The 19,572-nt window shown below is 40.6% G+C and overlaps 1 protein-coding gene across 1 annotated transcript in view; it reads right to left on the bottom strand.

Moving 5' to 3' along the window:
* Window positions 1-13,866: 13,866 nt before the first annotated feature.
* The window catches only part of PHEX (phosphate regulating endopeptidase X-linked), a 137,728-nt gene continuing 132,022 nt past the window's right edge, over window positions 13,867-19,572 (bottom strand). The window contains exons 21-22 of the mRNA XM_048862966.2: window positions 18,217-18,293; window positions 13,867-15,564 (exon numbers count right to left, since the gene is read on the bottom strand). Of these exons, the coding sequence (XP_048718923.1) occupies window positions 15,462-15,564; window positions 18,217-18,293 (180 nt within the window). The 3' untranslated portion in view covers window positions 13,867-15,461. The remainder of the gene's footprint in view (window positions 15,565-18,216; window positions 18,294-19,572) is intronic.

The raw sequence follows: 19,572 nt of genomic DNA, 5'->3' as shown, positions 1-19,572 counted from the left end.
TAGTCTTGCTTTTATGAGCACTGAATTCTCCCTCAATTGACCAAATACCCATCACACTAGAAAGTTGTTGTTGGTAAGGGTTTTTCAGTAACGCTACTCCCCTGATCTCCCTCCAGTGGTGTGGAAAACAGCTCGGCTGCTATTTTTGATTATCTGACACATATATTGTAATTGCCACTTGAGGTCAACCACATCAGGGTCCCATTGTGTGAGGTTCGGTACAAACATAGGAAATGACAGAGTGTGTGGGGGGGAGGATTCATCACTGTTACAGAAAGTGTGATAGAGGCAACAGCCCAATCGATAGAGCCTAAATGCTTTTGTGGATCTGGGCTGATGTTCCACCAGGTGCGTGCTATTCCTCGTTTAACCACATTGAAGACAGTTCTGTCCCATCAGCATTAGCAGTCATAATGCATTCAACAATCAACACCAATTGAGGAAGGTTCAGGAGGAATCTATTGCTAAGAATTGGCAAGTAATGGGTTGTCATACAAGTGTGAGAATTTAATGGTTATAAACATGAGCATATCGGTGACTAGAGATGGTAGTAATGCTCACTGCAGAGCTGGGCAATTCACTTTAGTTAGGATTTGAATACCTTTTACTTCTACTGCCTAAAACCTCAATTTCCACAGAGAGAAAAACCTATTTTCTAACCAGCTATTGCCTGGTTTTTGTAATATGGAAAAAAATATCCACTAGGGACAAGGATGAGACCAAACTCATTTTCATATCTCCTCCTCCCCCCCCCAAACTTCTAACTTTATTGAAACTGTTCAACCATCCTCAGTGCCAGTGTCTCTCATTATAAGATATACATGAAGAATGCAAGGCTATCAGGGTGGAGATCACTAGAAAACTGGGCAAGGGATGTTCTCTAAATTCATAGTCTCCCAAATAAGTAAATCTTGCTGTGGGGGAGTTCAAAGTTTAGAAAGAGGTTATGATTTTTTACGTTTGAGAGGTAGTAGTACCTTGCTGTGCCCTGCAGCAGTCAGTGACTCTGCCCTGAGTCTTTGTCATACTGAAAATAAAGAACGTTGTTTAAACGGAGTTGGTTGGCTGCCTGTGAACATCTTTTTGCTCTGCAGCAGGCTGGGAAAACACTGCACTACTTCTGAAGATTACCACACTTGGTCAAAATGAAGGACAAAAGGCTAGCTTATTCTCTTTCCTTGTGGGGCTACACTTCTTTCTTTTCTATTATTAGGCCCCGGGTGTAGTTGAAAACCTGACTAACACTCAAAAGGCAAGTAAACTACTTCTGTTGTCTTTTGTAAAGATGGTATCAGTATAATTATTTTATTCTGCCATTCAAATAACTGTTCAGCTGATCTTTGTTAGATACTGCACATTCCTTCTACCTATAAAAACACATCTGAAATCACAGTGGACTTCTTCAAATCATGTCATTATTATTTGTAACTGTTAAAGATTTAAAAATGGAATGGCTACATCACCTGACTAGGACAATGAAACAACATCTCTTACATTGAAACAAATCTATTTACTCCAATAAGTAGCCAACAAAAATGATGCTTATAGAAAGCAGAGCTGAGAGAATATTCAGATACATTAGTGACTATTAAACAGAATGAACTTCAATTTGTGATTAAACAGAACTCACTGTGGGAGAAGCAGCTATGGTAACTAGATAATCAAACCAGGAAACATAAACAATGACATGTGACATGTGACCCATGTGTCTATATTTACAGCTAAACTGTGGTCAGTACAGGTGCAACTAAACTGACTGATAACAAAGGGGTGCTGAAGAAGTTCTCGCCTCGGATGGACAAGGCCTCACTTTCACATGAGCAGACACACTATTCTGGTTATTCCATTTTATCTTATGTCCCAGATTGGCCATCCCATTCTCAATATTTAATACTCAAAGATATAGGAAAAAATAGTCAATTGCTAACAGCAATCATATTTTTCAAAAGTCGGTTTGCGGACAGTTCTAGAGAACTAGTTTCACTGAATAAATTGTTCTTTAAAAGTTATTCACCTGCCTCTATTCAAGATGGGCAGTGCCTAGAATCACATGTGCATGACTGAAACTGTTACCTGGGGTTTCTTCTAGATATGGTCCCAGTTGACATGTTTGGCCCTGGATCTGAACTTCTGCAAAGTTCACGGGTGATCAGATTCTGCCTTTTGGATCAGCCTACCATGGAGATATACATAGCAGCCCTGAAGTTCAGATCTAAGAAAATATAATTTGTCTAATCACCCCTATCCCTATATGGAATTAGCAAAAGTTAAATGTTAAAGTATCCTGTGTACAAGTGCTAATACAGTTAGTCAGTATGTGTATAAACCATTCATGCCATTTTTTCCTCTTTCTTCCCCTACATCTCTCTTGTTTTGTTTATAGGCTGACCCCAATTTGTTGTCTATATTTACAGCTAAACTGTGGTCAGTACAGGTGCAACTAAACTGACTGACAACAAAGGGGTGCTGAAGAAGTTCTCGCCTCGGATGGACAAGGCCTCACTTTCACATGAGCAGACACGCTATTCTGGTTATTCCATTTTATCTTATGTCCCAAAACATTAGTTAAATCAATCACATCATGAGTTTGTGGGATGAAGAGAGAGAACTGACTGGAGCAATTCACAGAGGAAAATCAGCCAACTGTGTAACTATTTCAGGACTTGGAAATGAAGTTAAGATGGAAAGGCTTAGGTTCCAGCTGTTGTCCCTCTGTGGACCATTTCAAATCCCAGAAGAAAACAGCTTTATGAAAATTCATCTTTTGGAAGAAGTTGTAGAGAGAGAAATACTATATTCTGTATAATAAATTATAAAAGGTGTGGAGATAACATAAGACCCAGGGGTCACCCAATGATATTCATAGGTAGCAGATTTAAAACAAACGAAAGGAAGTACTACTTCACACAATGCCCAGTCAACCTGTGAAATGGGACTTTGTGAAGGCCAAAAGTATAACTGGGTTCAAAAAGAATTAGAGAAATTCATGTAGGATAGTTCCATCGGTGGCTATTAGCCAAGATGGTCAGGAATGCAATCCCATATTCTGGGTGTCCCTAAGTCTCTGACTGCCAGATGCTGGGACTGGGCAACAGAGGATGGATCATTTGATGGTTGCTCTATTCTGTTCATTCCCTTTGAAGCAGGGATGCCTAACCTATGGCCTGCGGACTATACACCCACCAGAGCATTTCATAAGGCCCGATGCCTCCTTCAACACAATAAACTAACAGCCCATTCATTTGTGTTTTGTCATCATGTTTATATCATTGTAGCTTACACTGTGTAAATAGACAATATTGTTCATAGTTTGTTTCTATCTAAATATATACAAAACAAGCTGAACTTAAAATATAAATCAATAGAGGTGACTTTAAATCATATTAAAATATGTAGAATCTGTTTCTCCCACACAAGTTTGTGCTTAGGTACATGTGGCCCTCCTATGTAATAAGGGTAAGCATCACTACTTTGAAGCATCTGGCACTGGCCACTGTCGGAAGACAGGATACTGGGCTAGATGGACCATTGGTCTGACCCAGTATGGCCATTCTTATGTTCTGCTACTGTGCATCTAAAATTCTTTTTCAAACTCTGCCTATTGTTCTCTATTTTTCATCACATGATGCACATTAATTATCAGTAAATGAAATGAATGGCTACTGTACTTTAGCATTCCACCTGCGCACTATTTTCATTTGGATAACTTATTTTCTGGGTTATTAAGATAAGCACATCAAGGTTCCTTCCCCACTCTGAACTCTAGGGTACAGATGTGGGGACCTGCATGAAAACCCCCCTAAGCTTATTTTTACCAGCTTAGGTTAAAACTTCCCCAAGGTACAAACTATTTTACCTTTTGTCCCTGGACTTTTTTGCTGCCACCACCAAGCATCTAACAAATATAACAGGGAAAGAGCCCACTTGGAAATGTCTTTCCCCCCAAAATCACCCCCAACCCCTACACCCCCTTTCCTGGGGAAGGCTTGATAAAAATCCTCACCAATTTGCATAGATGAACACAGACCCAAACCCTTGGATCTTAAGAACAATGAAAAAGCAATCAGGTTCTTAAAAGAAGAATTTTAATTAAAGAAAAAGTAAAAGAATCACCTCTGTAAAATCAGGGTGGTAAATACCTTACAGGGTAATCAGATTCAAAACATAGAGAATCCCTCTAGGCAAAACCTTAAGTTACAAATAGACACAAAAAACCGGAATATACATTCCATACAACTTATTTTATCAGCCATTTAAACAAAACAGAATCTAACACATATCTAACTAGATTGCTTACGGACTTTTTACAGGAGTTCTGACCTGCCTTCCTGCTCTGGTCCTGGCAAAAAAACCCACAGAGCCAGAGAGAACCCTTTGTTTCCCCACCCTCCAGCTCTGAAAGTATCTTGTCTCCTCATTGGTCATTTTGGTCAGGTGCCAGCAAGGTTGTCTTAGCTTCTTAACCCTTTACAGGTGAAAGGGTTTTTCCTCTGGCCAGGAGGGATTTAAAGGTGTTTACCCTTCCCTTTATATTTATGACAGCACATAATTAATAAAGCTGCCCAGAATGGGCTGAGTTGAATGGGCTGATTTGATGGAAAGCACTGCCATTTCTATCAAGTATGAAGCATTCAAGCTTTGAAAGATGAAACACAGTCTGAAAAATCCAAGTTTGAGTTCAAATCTAGGGGTTGGAGCACTGATGTTCTCCAGAAAACTACTCCCCAAGTCTACGTAGAAGACTAGGTGCCAAGAGAAATTAGGGGGAAACAAGGCTTATACCTCTACCTGATTTCACAACAATGAAAGATTAATAACTTTCCAAACACATTTTTGAATAACAAAACTAGTACTATTATAAAGCAAAAAACTGCAGATATATATGATTTAGCTTTTTAAAAAAAAATCTAAACCACTTCCACATCTATTTATATTTTAGCTGTTAGAGGTACTTAATGCTGGGCAAACACATAAGAGCCCCAAAGAGTTTTCAGTCTAAATACAAAAGGTGAAAGGAAATATTCTCCTCCTTATAGAGGGAGAAACCGAGGCACATATTCAAAGACTTGCCCGAAGTCATGTTGAAAGTCTGTGGCACAGTCAGGATCTGAATCCACCTAAATCCCATTAAGTGCCTTCATCATCCCTCCTCTCACATAGTAAGAAATACAGTAAAATATTTAATTAGGAAAAATAAAAATGTCACCTTTGATTGAAAGTCTCTTTTATTTGAAATGGTGTATTTTAAAATGAAAAGAATTTGGGAACTTTCATTCCCTCTTGCTAGACACATCACCTTCCCTCTTTGGCACTAGCTTCCATTCATAGCCTGTGAATCCTGAGTTTGAAGTTTACATCACATTGCAAAGCCTTCCTCTTCATGCAGGTCAAACATTGTTTTGTTTCTGGTTCATTGGTAGTTGCCTTTTAATATAAGGTGGGACAGTTTGTGGGCTCTGTATGTTTAATAAATATGATCTATTGACTACAACAGTAAGTTGCCATTGGATAAGACAGTAAGTAAAGGTACAATGTATTAAACAAATCATGACAATCTGAATCAGTTCTCCTATCTTCTGAACAATGTAGCACTGAGTCTTAGACTGGGTGAAATTTAGTCTGCATGAGGCCTATTCACCTGTTAAATTCCACCTACCCAGAGGGCTTCACATGGCCTTAAGTAGGGTGTAGGCTTTGCCCATGTCCTCTGAACAGAAGTAAACTTCAGGCACTGCTGCAAGTAAATTCTGTGTGACCTTTTTTTAAAATTTATGTCACTCCATTTAAAATGGTATTGACAAGAAAGTAAAAAAGTGGAGGGAAGTGCCTAAATCTCATTGGCTTTAAAGGGGACTTAAACACCTAATTCATTCAGGTGCTTTTGAAAAGTTTATCCTGTATACAAAGTAATGTGCTTTTTTTTCAGGTGCTTACAATTTTATAACTGAAATTATTCTACAGAAGGAACAAGAGAGAGAGCAATAGGAACTACTGTTATGATCTGAGCCTGAGTCCATTCTGGCCTTATCAAGCCTGTTCTCCTGGATAACACAGGCAAAAGAATTTCACACAGTAATTCCTGAATCAAGATGACATCTTGTAGTTGAACCAAAGAATAGTTTTTAGACAGACATCAAATTAGATCCGTTACCAGCACTGCTTCTTCCTGTCATCCCCTGGAGCCATTTTAAAAATAAAGCGAATGTGGTTTAAAATCTTTTAAGCATTTTCAGTTTCCCTTTGCACTTGGACCTTTTAGTGCAAAAGGAAGAGAGCGCAGGTGTTCACACTCAAAAAGTAGAAAAGAGTTTGTTACTACTGAACAGCAGAAGTGTTCATTTCCAGTTTAATTTGCAATAATGTAGAGGTGCTTGAGGTAAATAAAACAATTCTCAGGAGACTGACCACCCATGTGCTTAACAGAGTTCATCTTGTTGTAAGATGGAGCAAAATTTTACATGGTATCATAACTGGTAGGACTTTGCGACAATTCACACACAGCTATTTTCTGAATGAGAAAGAGTCCTCATTCTCCCTTGCTTTGCACCTTGTGTAGCAGCCACTTACCTCAACTCAGAACATCAGTGTAAAATGCTATAAGTGTGCAAGGCATGGAGAATAAGGCCCTGAAAGTTTAAGGACAAGTATCTGCAGCAGAGCTGCTAATCCCCCTTGAAAGGATAGGCTCATGTCCAATTACAGTTTTTTCAAGGCAGCTGGGAAAGCCATTATATCCAAGGGCAATCAGAATGGTGCAGCAGTGATAATCCTGAAAGCATTAGGAAATCTTTGATTAAATGATATATTGGGCAAAGAATAAAATTGCTTCTCTATCTGGAAGGCTGCTTGGTTGGTTTTTAATTAAAATGAATTAATATGGTGTTCTCATTTGTAAAATCAAAATGAAAGGGGAAAAAAATAAAGCAAAGGCATTTAAGTCAGGAAAACACCCATGGATTTTTTTTCTCTTTTGCCTGATTGTTGCTGCTCTGTTATAAAATCCCTTTGTTTCCTAGTGTAATCGGGTTGATTAAAATCCTGTAAAGAATTAAACTGCTGCACAGACTTCCAAACCTACACTGGAATGTCTCTTCTCCAATGTGTGCACATTGTCTTTTCAACTGCTTTGTTTTAAATTATTCTTTTCCCTTCGTTGCCTCTGAAATCCCATTACTAGATTTATTAAACCAAAGCCGAATAAGTGCATGGATAAAGACACACCGATTGCCTCAACACATGTTGTTCTTGCAAAGATGACTGTGCTTGCATTTCTAAACTGCTGGCTGCTGCTGAACTGCAAACAAAACCAATAATAAAATAAAGCCTTGCTGAACTAAAAGAAAATGCCATATTTTCCCTCTGTGAAACGCTGAATAGTTATTATGGTCCAGACCAGCTAGTCCAGACTAAGGGACAAAGTGTTGCAGCATGACTCTAGAGCTACCCAGGAGGCTTCCCAGTGCTCCAGGGGGGGAACTGAACCGTGCTGGGTCTATACCTGTTGCCTTGTATATGCTGCCATGCACTGGAGAAAGAAGGTGGGTGGGGTAATATCTTTTATTGGCCCAACTTCTGTTGGTGAGAGAGACACGCCGCACGGCGCTCAAAAGCTGCTCTCTTGCCAGCAGAAGTTGGGCCAATAAAAGACATTGCCTCACTCACCTTGTCTGTCTAATATCCTGGGACCAACATGGCCGCAGCAATGCACTAGCACAGCTGAACCACTGCATGAGTTGGTGCGGGGGTGGACACAAGCCCACTTCCATAGATTCATAGATACTAAGGTCAGAAGGGACCATTATCATCATCTAGTCCGACCTCCTGCACAACGCAGGCCACAGAATCTCACCCAGCCACTCCTGCGATAAACCTCTCACCCATGTCTGAGCTACTGAAGTCCTCAAATCGTGGTTTAAAGACTTCAAGGAGCTGAGAATCCTCCAGCAAGTGACCTGTGCCCCATGCTACAGAGGAAGGCGAAAAACCTCCAGGGCCTCTTCCACTTCCCCTCCACTCTCTACTGCCCCTTGTCGTAATCTGTGTGGGGGAGGAGGTGGAGAGAACACAGCAGTTCTATGGATCCCGCTACACCTTGCCTGCTGGAAGTTATTGTACGGCGCACCTAACTCCCTTGCCAATGTACAGGAGAGGCTATAAATTAGGCTCTAAAATAGCATTAAAGCATTTTGACCATTTTCTTTATCCCTGAGCTTTAGGCAATCTTTCAGCTATGCTGGGCTCAGGCCATTGAGTTTCTCAAAGGTGAAGACCTTTAACTTGACTCAGTATTTTATGGGAAGCTAGTGCAGAGAGGGGAGGATAGGATGATGTTCTTGCAGTAGCCAGTGTTGCTGAGGAGACGTCCTGCATCATTCTGGATCAGTTGGAATATCCTAAAGTTGGAATATCCCTGATCGATTCATGCCCAAGCATTTGTAAGGGAATGCCTATGGTGGCTAACTTTGCTATCCTCAAAGAGTGATAACCTCCCACTTAATTCTGTGGGAGCAAAGCTAGGTCAGTGCTGAGCCCTTTTGAAAATCCCATCCATACTGTAGAGATAGGATAGGATTTTCACAAGCATCTAAGAGAGTGGGGTACCCTGAATCCAATTACAAGTAGAAGTTGAGCACCTAACTCCACTAACTACCTTTAAAATTTCCAGCCATAGTCTAAGCAACTCATTCTGATCTCAGTCATGTGTGCACCAGCTTGCGGTATGTAGCCATTGTTATGGTAGTAACGTCCAATGGTAATAAAGGGTGTAAGATTGTTTCTGTCACACATCAATGGGTATCTCTTGTATTCTAACTGAATATTGCCTACACGCTCTAGTAATGTATGACTCCATCATGTGCTAATTTTACTAAACTGTAGTTGTAACATGCTCCCATATTAATACCCATACCAAATTCTAAATGTTCAGATGGGAGTGCTTCTCAGCTTCGGAGGAATTCTTCACCCAGTAACTTTGTGCGCTCAAATATTCAGTTCCAAAAACCTAAAGTCAAGCAAAATAGACAATACTACAGTCATCAACAATACAAACCTTTTTCATAAGGAGCACGGGTTTCAATTATGTCATCATAAATAAGTTCTGCTAGGACATGCCTGAGGGAAGTGAAGGGATTAATTTAAATTATATAGTTTCCAATATTGCCTCTGATGCTATTTAGTTTAAATTTACCAGACTCCCTAGCAGCAGACTATGTACATTACAAGTCTTACTGAGTGCCCCAGTTGGGTTAATTTTTGTGCAGCAATCTGGAATGTGGGCAATAAACTGTCTATTACTCTTATGTCTTTGGTTTTGATGTGGGAAATTAATGACAGTATTTTTATGCGGGAATCTTTTAATGGCTATCATGAACAACAAACCTGGTTAAAGTTGATAGGTGTTTTAAGCACCCTTCATTCAGGCAACATGGAAGGCACAATTAGTGCCCTTTTGCGGGATGATAGATGAAAAAATAGAAGCCACCATCCATAGCCTGGACAGCATGTCAGGGTCTGAGACGGTAAGCCATGTGGACCGAGGGACTTCCATGGGGACTGATTGCCAAGGCAAGGGGGATTGCTTGCTTGCATGCATGTCCCTGTATTTGTAAGAGAGCACAACCAGAGAACCAGCATACAGTGAGAGAAGTGGTGGAGAGCATGGCCATGTGGGGGAGCAGAGAAAGAAGACCCTGGAGCACAGGATTTGCTGGAAATGCAGACTTGGAAATTGTAAACAAGGAACCTACTTCCTGTTTGTTCTTACTGTGTTCATGGAAACAAGACTTTGTGCATTCCTTGTAAACAAACAGGATTGCACCAAAGAAATACCTGACTTGGTTCTCCTCCTAACCTGACCAGGTGCCATTATTGGCTAACCACGTGGGCTAAAAAATGGCAACATTATAGTCTAACGAACATTTTTTTAAAAAATCTCTGGTATAAATTGATTTGTCTTCCACGGTTAAGAAAAAAATATTTTATTCAACACTTTGAGCACTTTTAGAGCTTCCAAGTGACAGGATATATTATATGCTTCTACATTTAAACCTCTGCTGCTTACTGGACAAACTAGCATCATAGACCACCCAATATTAACCATCACTGTCATTTCACATAGGACCTGGTTACTAATCTAAAATTTGGGGTAAAAAATGACTAAAATCTACTTTTGAAACTTTTCCTTTGTTATTTATACAAGGCTGGACTTTTTTACTCTCTGCCTGTCCAAAAGATCAGTTCAAAAAGCAGCTAGGGACCTGATGAATTTCCACATCACATTTTCTGAAGCCGGTCTTCATTCACCTCAAACCAACTGCTATATAAAAATATATATTCTAATAAAAAAAATCCAAACAATGGTCTTCCTGCTGGGACTGCTTATGGATGATTAATACCATACCATAACTGTTTCTGTGATCAGATTACTGTAACACATTGCCTAGATTCTTTTCAACTACTAGCTTTGATACAGTTAATAAAATATGGTGCTGTGTTGGCAGAATTGCTTGGGAATCTCTCATTTTTGTTTTTTAAAAAATAAATCTCAAATTTAAAACTTGATAAAATTATCGGCTTCCTGAGGCAGGCTCCTACCATGCCAGATAAGCGGTGGATTGCTCAAGGCATTTTTAATCATCGTTTTGCATGGAGAGGGATGTTCCTGCCTCTTGGAAGCTCAGCAAATTAGGTAGTTTGTCAACTGTAAGGGCCCTAATCCTGTATCAATATCTGGTGGTGCGCATCCTGGTGTGCGTGCAAGGATCCATTGAAAGGTGTCTTGCTCACCAAAAGCTCACAGACTATCCCCAGCAATCTGTTTCCAAACATACGTTATATTTTTATTGTAATTTAACTATTCTCTTTTGACTGCAAAGTAGACTTATATGGGATCTAGATCAAACAATAGAAAAGGGAAAAATCTGAGTATGGGTCACAACTGATCATATTAAAAACATTTTGGAAACATGCTATCGAAGTGGGGAAGGACACAGTGAATTAGTCTAAGTCACTTTTTTTTAAATCCTGAGTTCATAGAATCATAGAATATTAGTGTTGGAAGGGACCTCAGGAGTTTTGCCCCAGATCCCTAAATGGACCCCTCAAGGATTGAACTCACAAGCCTGGGTTTAGCAGGCCAATGCTCAAACCACTGTTGTTGCACCTTGTTTTAAATTAGGCCCTGATCCTGTAAATATTCATGCTATGAACTTGGTAGCACGACACAGGCATAGAAAGCTGTATGGCAGTGCACGTGTGTGTCTGCAGGGACTGGAACCCTATACTAAGATTCAGGCAGACTAAGATTCACACTACCATGTGACAGGTTTCAGAGGAACAGCCGTGTTAGTCTGTATTCGCAAAAAGAAAAGGAGTACTTGTGGCACCTTAGAGACTAACACATTTATTTGAGCATGAGCTTTCGTGAGCTTGTGAGTTAGCACCGAGCACAATGGGGGGCTGATCCTGATTGGAGCCTCTGGGCACTACCATAAAAAAACTAATAGTAGCCTTGAAATCCTGGTACCACATAGCCATGGAGCCACGCATGCTCCTTATTACATTTTGCAAATCTTAGATATTACAAATAGGACATTTTATCATTGAAAATAGTCAGATCCCAAACACCTTTGGTTGTAAAGCACACAGGAAAATTCTTAATCAATATGGCTTTTTTATTCATTGATTGCACTTAAAACAGGGAATACAATAGACTGACCAGCAAAATGAAAAAACATAATCAGAAAAGGCTTTTTAAGTCAGAGGCTCTGCCTCTTGAGTCATCGGATTTCAATATTTCTTTTGAGATAATTATATATTTCACAGTAATTTAATATATAATATACCTTTGATATGCGTGACCAGTTGAACAATACTTCATGAAAAATTATACATAACTTTCTAAATATTTTATAAATCAGATATTTAGCAAATACATTTTATTCCTAATTTTAGAATGTAAAAGTTCACCCACGCAAGGTGAAAGATGGATTTTTTATATGTGTTGGGTTTAAACTAACCAACCATTCTCTACTCCAGCTCCAAGTGCAATCATTTATACACCTGAGTAACTTTACATGGGTGATTAGTACAATTGTGTCTTCACTGGGACTACTCATGTGTGATGCTACTCGTGCACATAACACCCTGCTCCTGCAAAGGCTAATGCACATGCATCACTTTGCACACTGAGTAATCCCAGAGAGATCAATAGAACTTCTCAGTGTATGTAAAATTTAAGGTGTGCACAAGTCTTTGCAAGATCAGGGACTAATTCTTTTCAAAGATCACAGCCCAAATGTGCACTTGCAAAAAAACGTTTGTTTTTGTTTTTCATGGAACAAAAGAAAATCTCTTCAAATTCACACATTACAAAACATTCTGCATGTGCATTATACATGGCAATTTCTTCCACTTATCCTGACCTGGAGCCTAACGTTTGAACATTGGACGAACAAACATATTAAGAATGATATTCATTTAAAGTAAAAAGAACACTAATAGGACCTCTTCCATCCTTTCCAGCACTGGAAAGTATAGTAACATCTGTTGGTGAGAGAAATGCACCGATTTTTCAATATTCTCCAAAAACTTACCCAAAAGTGCAATTTAGAAGCTGCAGGAGCGAAATATGTTTGGTAAAGTCATTTGGCAGGATAGACACAGTTGGTGGACTGACAATATTACACTTGTTATAGCAAGACACCGGTGATACACAGGCACAATAGGAAAGCAGATCAGAGCTATAAAAGGGACTACTGAGATAGTGGTAGTGAGAAGAGACTTCATGAGGCATTATTATGATTTGAATTATCTTTGGTTAACATATGTCTACGAATGCGTTTAATTATTTTGTTCTGCTTTCCTGAGAGCATTAGGCAAACAAAAGAAATTTACCAGACTCCCCAGCAGCAAAGAAAACCGACTGTTGCAAAACTGGTTTTGCATACTCGAGAGATAAGCCTCTGGGGTGAAATCCTGGCCCCATTTATGTAAGTGTCAAAACTCCTACTGACTTCAATGGGGCCAAGATTTCACCCCTGAACTTTAAGCTGCTTATTCAAAGTGAACCTGAATAATGTCAATATTCGTGTCCTGAGCATGAATGTGTTCGATAGTCAATTTACTAAAACCAGTAACTTAACAGCAACTCTATCATGCATGAAGTTCCATGTAATTCAATAGGACTTACTCAAACAAGGAGTTCTGCAATTAAAGGCCCTATAAGAAATACTGGCCATCTTAATGACATCTTTGGCAAATAACTTCAGGAAAAAAAATTACTACTGTGCACTTCAGTGGCATGGAACTCAGAGGTAGTTGGCAACTGTTTTTTTCTTCCTGAAGAAAATTGACTTTTTAGTGAAATATTTTGTCCCCAAAAATTATTTTGATTCAGAAATACTGTTGCAGTGCCGCATGGGAGATATAGTTCTGATCCCTCATGCCCCCATTTTCCTCCACAGACTGGGCTTCATGGGCAGACTACATTTCCCCGGTGTATCACCTCCTTTCATAAGAGGCACAAGAAAACAAGACAACTGTAATGAAAAATTGTATTCAATAAAAAATTGGATTTTTGACTAAAGCCGTTTTTGCTGGAAAAATTTAAATCAGCCTTACTCAGTAACCTCTACCCCCTGTTTTTAAACTGATAATATTCTTTTAAAAGCCAAACCATTTAAAGGGGAAGATTTTTTTAAAACTACTACAGTAAAACTTCTGTCAGTGTGAAATTATTCTTCTGTGTAAAAATCAGTTAAGCGCTGTACAGTATACCTAAAACCCACTTCTATATATTTCCTTGGGCAAGAGATTATTTTTGTTTGCTTTTCTTTCCTAACTACTACATAATAAAGCTTACCACAATAGAAAACATGCTTTTATTAACATTATCAATGGAAATCAGATGAAGGACTTAATTGCCTGATTACATACCACATCTGGAAAGTTGTCTGCATCTGAATATCTCTTGTGAGGCAAACAGGCCAAACATTGTAGATGCTAAGTTCTTGAGTCACTTCTCCCCCTTTCCTAATGGATACAGGTGGATTTCACCTCTGTGTACAGGGCCAGTACACGCAGAAGTGGTGATAGCCCATTCACAGAATATCACTGTCAGAAGGGACCTCAGGAGGTCATCTAGTCCAAGCCCCTGCTCAAAGCAGGACCAATCCCCAATTTTTGTCTCAGATCCCTAAATGTCCCCCTCAAGGATTGAATTCACAACCCTGGGTTTAGCAGGCCAGTGCTCAAACCACTGAGCTATCCCTCCCCCAAAACAACTGTCACACAGAATGGCCCCCTCAAGGATTGAACTCAAAACCCTGGGTTTAGCAGGCCAATGCTCAAACCACTAAGTTATCCCTCCCTCTGGTTGGGGACCCTAAGCAGGAATATTCCCTACCCCCGCCCCCCAACACACACACCGCATACTACTAAAGTGAATAAGGGGCCCTCTTGAGCAGCTCGAGGCCCTGATCAATTGGTTAGTCCGCTAATGCCTAGCGCTGGCACGGAGTACAACTTACATCTCATTAAACCCTAGCTCATAGCGCTCAAGTGGGACTTAGGTAGCGTGTGGAGCTTTCATGAGGTGTGAATTGTGCCGCTTCCTTGTTCAGGCCCTGTATACAAGGGTGAAAGACACCCCGTGTGTGTAAATGTATGCCTGTTAGGAACAGGAATCAAGACTACACATAATAATGCAATTATTCTGGTGTTTCCCAGTGACAGGGATTCCCTGCTCTAGCCCCATTTCCACTTGTAGATTTTTGCCATATGCTGCTATTAAGGCACTCATGAAGAATGCCCAGGATTTGACAAGTAATCTTTGTGTTTAGTCAGTGCAGGTGGAAACAATGAGGAGCTATTCCAACCTCAGGCATTGATCTGACTTCTTAAATTGAATTGATATAAAATCTAGTGTCTTAACATCATGCAAAATCATTTATGGCATGCTATGCAATAACACCGTATGTTATCAAAATGCTGTATTGCACAGGAGATCAGCGCTGGCTACGTAGCAGTTCTCGTGAACTAAACAAATCTGGAAGGACTGAATTTTGTATGGGAACATTTTGCTCAGCCCTCCTGCAAAGCAATAGATTACAATTGGATTCTACCATTTTCCTCTTGCTAAACTATAAATCAGGAAGTGGAATGAGTAACGGCAGCAATCCATCAACAGCAATCCAATCATGGAGTGTCAATTTTTTTCCTGAATCCTCTCCTTTCTCTTGTCCAATGTTTAAGGCTTCCAAACCATAAACAGACAATGATTAGATCTGTGCAGGTCACCCACCCAGATGATGAAGATGCATTAAAAAAATAAAACCTCTCTATATTGCTTAATGTTGCTCTGAAGCTGTAGCAGTGGGTTAAAGTTCAGAAACAGCAGTTTATATATATATATATATATATATATATATAAAACCTCTTGGCACTGGATTTGAAAAGACCATCTACCATAACCGACAGGATTCTGAACCTCTATTCATGGTTGAATTTACTGGGCAATTGAAAGCTTTACGGAACTCCTCGAAGTTGCTCATTGCACCAATAACTCTAAAGAAAGAAACAAAACACAACATCTAAGTTATTTGAAATGAAACATCACAGATCCTGCAGAGTTCTGCTGAACTTTAAAGTTTCAGATTCTTTTCTATTTGTGGAAGTTACATTTTCTGTTCTCTTTATTCTCAGGCATTGGAAAAGTTTTGTATTTCAGGGAAAGTTTTCCTTTAAATTAACATCGGGCCAACATTGTTTTACCCAAAGTATTGAGAAGGACCTGCAAGAAACTCCAGTGAAGTCAGTGGGATTTTGTAGAATAAAATGCTATTTTACAGAGTAAGGGTGTCCAAATCTAGATCGTAGCATTCAGGAAAGGTGCCAGTTTAAAAGGCTAATGGAATGGAATTTGTCTTTTGTCACTCAACAAACAAGGGCAGCACAGAAAACAGGAGTATAGACTCCCTTACACTGTCCTGGCAATGTCTACATGCCAACCTGAAGAGACCACCTCCAGTTGGGACAATAGTTCCCTCTCTCTGTGCACATAGTTCTTGACTTCTCTTTCCTGCCCTCCCTTATTTCATGTCAGCTAGGATTATTTTACCATTGCTAAAATTACATTTTGTTGACTCCTAGTAGTTTTTAGTCTCTTAATACTTACTAATGTGAAGTTTGAAATGGTACTAAAATAAGTGAAAGTCTGGGCTAATGGCAGACGTGTATCTACTAAGCAATTAATCATGTATCTCTTTCACCTTGGCTCTACAGTGAAGTAGCACTTTTTCTCCGCTGCATACAATCAGCCTTTCAGTGTAGCTCAGCATGGTGGAAAAGAAATTCCCATCACACTGATTGGACTTTCTGCTAGTAGGGATACTTGCAGCGCAAAAAATGCCTAAAGGTCAGTTTTGTGGGGAGAACTACAATATACTATTAGGCTGCAAATAAAATATCAGGAAACATTAAGCTTTCAGATACATATTCAGGGCCTGCATTTAGAAACTTTGAAGTCAGTGCAAGTCCTGCTTGCAGTGTCAGCCACTTAATTGAGACACACCTATTGCAAATTAATAGCCACTACTAATTACTGAAAATATAGTTACAGTTAATAAATATCACTAATGGCAAAGAGTACATAGTGAGGAAAGACTATTCAAGGATGAAATCATGTATCCCTAGGGTTTTATATTGCCATCCCTCATCATAGTATCTGAGACCTTGCATGTAAAATTGATAGCAATAACAAAGTCCCTGGAATCTCTGGGACTTCTCCCTTCTTGAGGTAAAACCGCTGCTTGAGGTAGGGGGGTTGGTTTTGATTTGTCAGATGTTATTAATTTCACAGGAATATCACTGTTGAGTCCCAGTCTTATGGTAAAAAGATGCCCACTGTCCCCTGCCCTATCCCATCCCCCTTCCTTCCCCACTGCATCTTTCCCCGACCTCATCCCCTTTCCCCAATATGCCCCCTGTGGGCATTTACCATTGTACAGAAAACAAGATGGTGACCATATAGGGCACCCACCAAACATAGAAGGGGAAGACAACTGGCACTAGGACCCAGGAGGCGGTGTCCAGCTGCGGAGGCACGAGAGCTTAGCAGGAGAAGCAGCTCCATACCACCTCCTCCGCTTCCAGCCTGGGCCTCTGTTTGGGGGAGCAATGCCCCTGGCGCCCGAAACTATACCCACGGACTCCGGCCAACGCTGCTGGGCTCAATCCTGCGGGGTGGAGGGCTATCTCAGCTGGGCCTGAACTTGCGCTGCCCCATTTCTGCACCCTGGGCAGTTGCCCCTCTTGCCCCACCCTAGTTACAGCTGTGTACTTTAGACAGATATATTATTTACTGAAAGAAAAGGATTACTTGCGGCACCTTAGAGACTAACACATTTATTTGAGCATGAGCTTTCGTGAGCTACAGCTCACTTCATCGGCTGCATACTGTGGAAAATACAGTAGGGGATTTTATATACACAGAGAACATGAAACAATGGGTGTTACCATACACTCTGTAAGGAGAGAGATTAGGTAAGGTGAGCTATTACCAGCAGGAGAGGAAAAAAACCTTTTGTAGTGATAATCAAAGTGGGCCATTTCCAACAGCTGACAAGAACGTGTGAGGAACAGTATGGGGGGAAAATAAACATGGGGAAATAGTTTTACTTTGTGTAATGACACATCTACTCCCAGTCTTTATTCAGGCCTAAGTTAATGGTGTCCAGTTTGCAAATTAATTCCAATTCAACAGTCTCTCTTTGGAGTCTGTTTTTGAAGTTTTTTTGTTGAAGAATTGTGACTTTTAGGTCTGTAATCAAGTGACCCAGAGAGATTGAAGTGTTCTCTGACTGGTTTTTGAATGTTATAATTCTTGACGTCTGATTTGTGTCCATTTATTCTTTTATGAAGAGCCTGTCCGGTTTGGCCAAACCTTGATTATCACTCCTGCTGGTAATAGCTCACCTTACCTGATCACTCTCATTACAGTGTGTATGGTAATGCCCGTTGTTTCATGTTCTCTGTGTATATAAAATCTCCCCACTGTATTTTCCACTGCATGCATCCGATGAAGTGAGCTGTAGCTCACGAAAGCTTATGCTCAAATAAATTTGTTAGTCTCTAAGATGCCACAAGTACTCCTTTTCTTTTTGCAGATACAGATTAACACGGCTGCTACTCTGAAACCTGTCATATTATTTACTCTACCTGAATTGAGGAGGGCTGTGAACTCCAGTATGGATTTGCTCTCTTGCAGACTCTGGTCTGAAGGAGTTGCATCTCACCTAACGAAGAAAAGACAAACATGTATATTATTTGGGGGACACAGTTTTCAAAATGTAGCTGATCCGTCTACATGTATTACTGTAATATATATGAGATGAGCAGGAACAATACCACACCCATTTTCCTTCACCTCCACTGGCTTCCTAGTCATCTCTGTATCTAATTTAAAGCAATTCTGATTTTCAAACACTCTCCAGGGATCCAAGTCTCTAACCACTGCTGTTCCCCATCTGCTCACTTAGCTCATCTAATGCTAGCTTCCTTGATTGTCTTTTCCCTTGAGAGTCATTGTAATTGAGGGTCGCCTCTTGTCTTGTGCTGCACCATCTGGAACTCTCTTTCCCCTCCCTTTTAACCACTGTGAATCTTCCTGGTTTTAAACCTCTAAAGCAGGGGTCTCAAACACATGGCCCGCCGAGTTCTTTGCTGCGGCCTGCCAAGCTCCCTGAGCCCCCCACCACCAAGCTATTTCCTATGGCTGCCAAGTTCCCCTTACCCACCGCCAACCCTCCCTCCCAGCACGCTGCATCCCCGCTCCTCTGCCTACCTCCAGGTGCTTCCTGCCACCAAACAACTGTTTGGTGGCACTTAGTGCTTTCCAGGAGGGGGAAGAGCGGGGAGCCATGCACTCAGAGGAGGAGGCTGAGAAGAGGTGGGGCAGGGATTTGTGGAATGGGTTGGAAGAGAAGCAGGGAGGGGGTGGAGTTGGGGTGGGGACTTTGGGGAAGGGGTTGGAATGGTGGTGGGGAAGGGGTGGGAAGACACAGGACAGGGGCAGGGCCTCATGGAAGGGGTGGAGTGGGGCAGGGCTGGGAGTAGGGGGGGGTGTCAGTGATATGGCCCTCGGGTCAATGTACTAGTCCTCATGTGGCCCTCGTGATCATTTGAGTTTGAGATCCCTGCTCTAAAGTGTATATTAAAGATGTGACATAATGATGTTTCTTGTCCCTGTCAACCGTAGACATTACTTAACACATTACTTCATTATTTTCAATACTGATTCCTAATGTATTTTCCAAGTTTCCTTTAATGCCCCTTAATTTTCAGCTCCTAAGGTCATATCTGACCCAATTACGAGTGACCACAAAGGCGGCTATGGACAATATATGCAAATACTGAATTATCCTCTTGTCTGCTATACCCAGTACACCCTAACAGACCTTGTGAGTTGGTCAAGCACCTAATCCTTTGTATGAAATAAGATGAATTCAAGGATATTTAATGTCCATACCGGTGTCTCTTTTCTAAAAGTGGGCTGAATATACAAAGGGCACCAGA

Source organism: Caretta caretta, chromosome 1 (assembly GCF_965140235.1).
Source record: "Caretta caretta isolate rCarCar2 chromosome 1, rCarCar1.hap1, whole genome shotgun sequence".
Taxonomy (NCBI): Eukaryota; Metazoa; Chordata; order Testudines; family Cheloniidae; genus Caretta; species Caretta caretta.
Note: the sequence above shows the minus strand (reverse complement) of the source record. Positions and strands in the feature narration are given on the sequence as shown.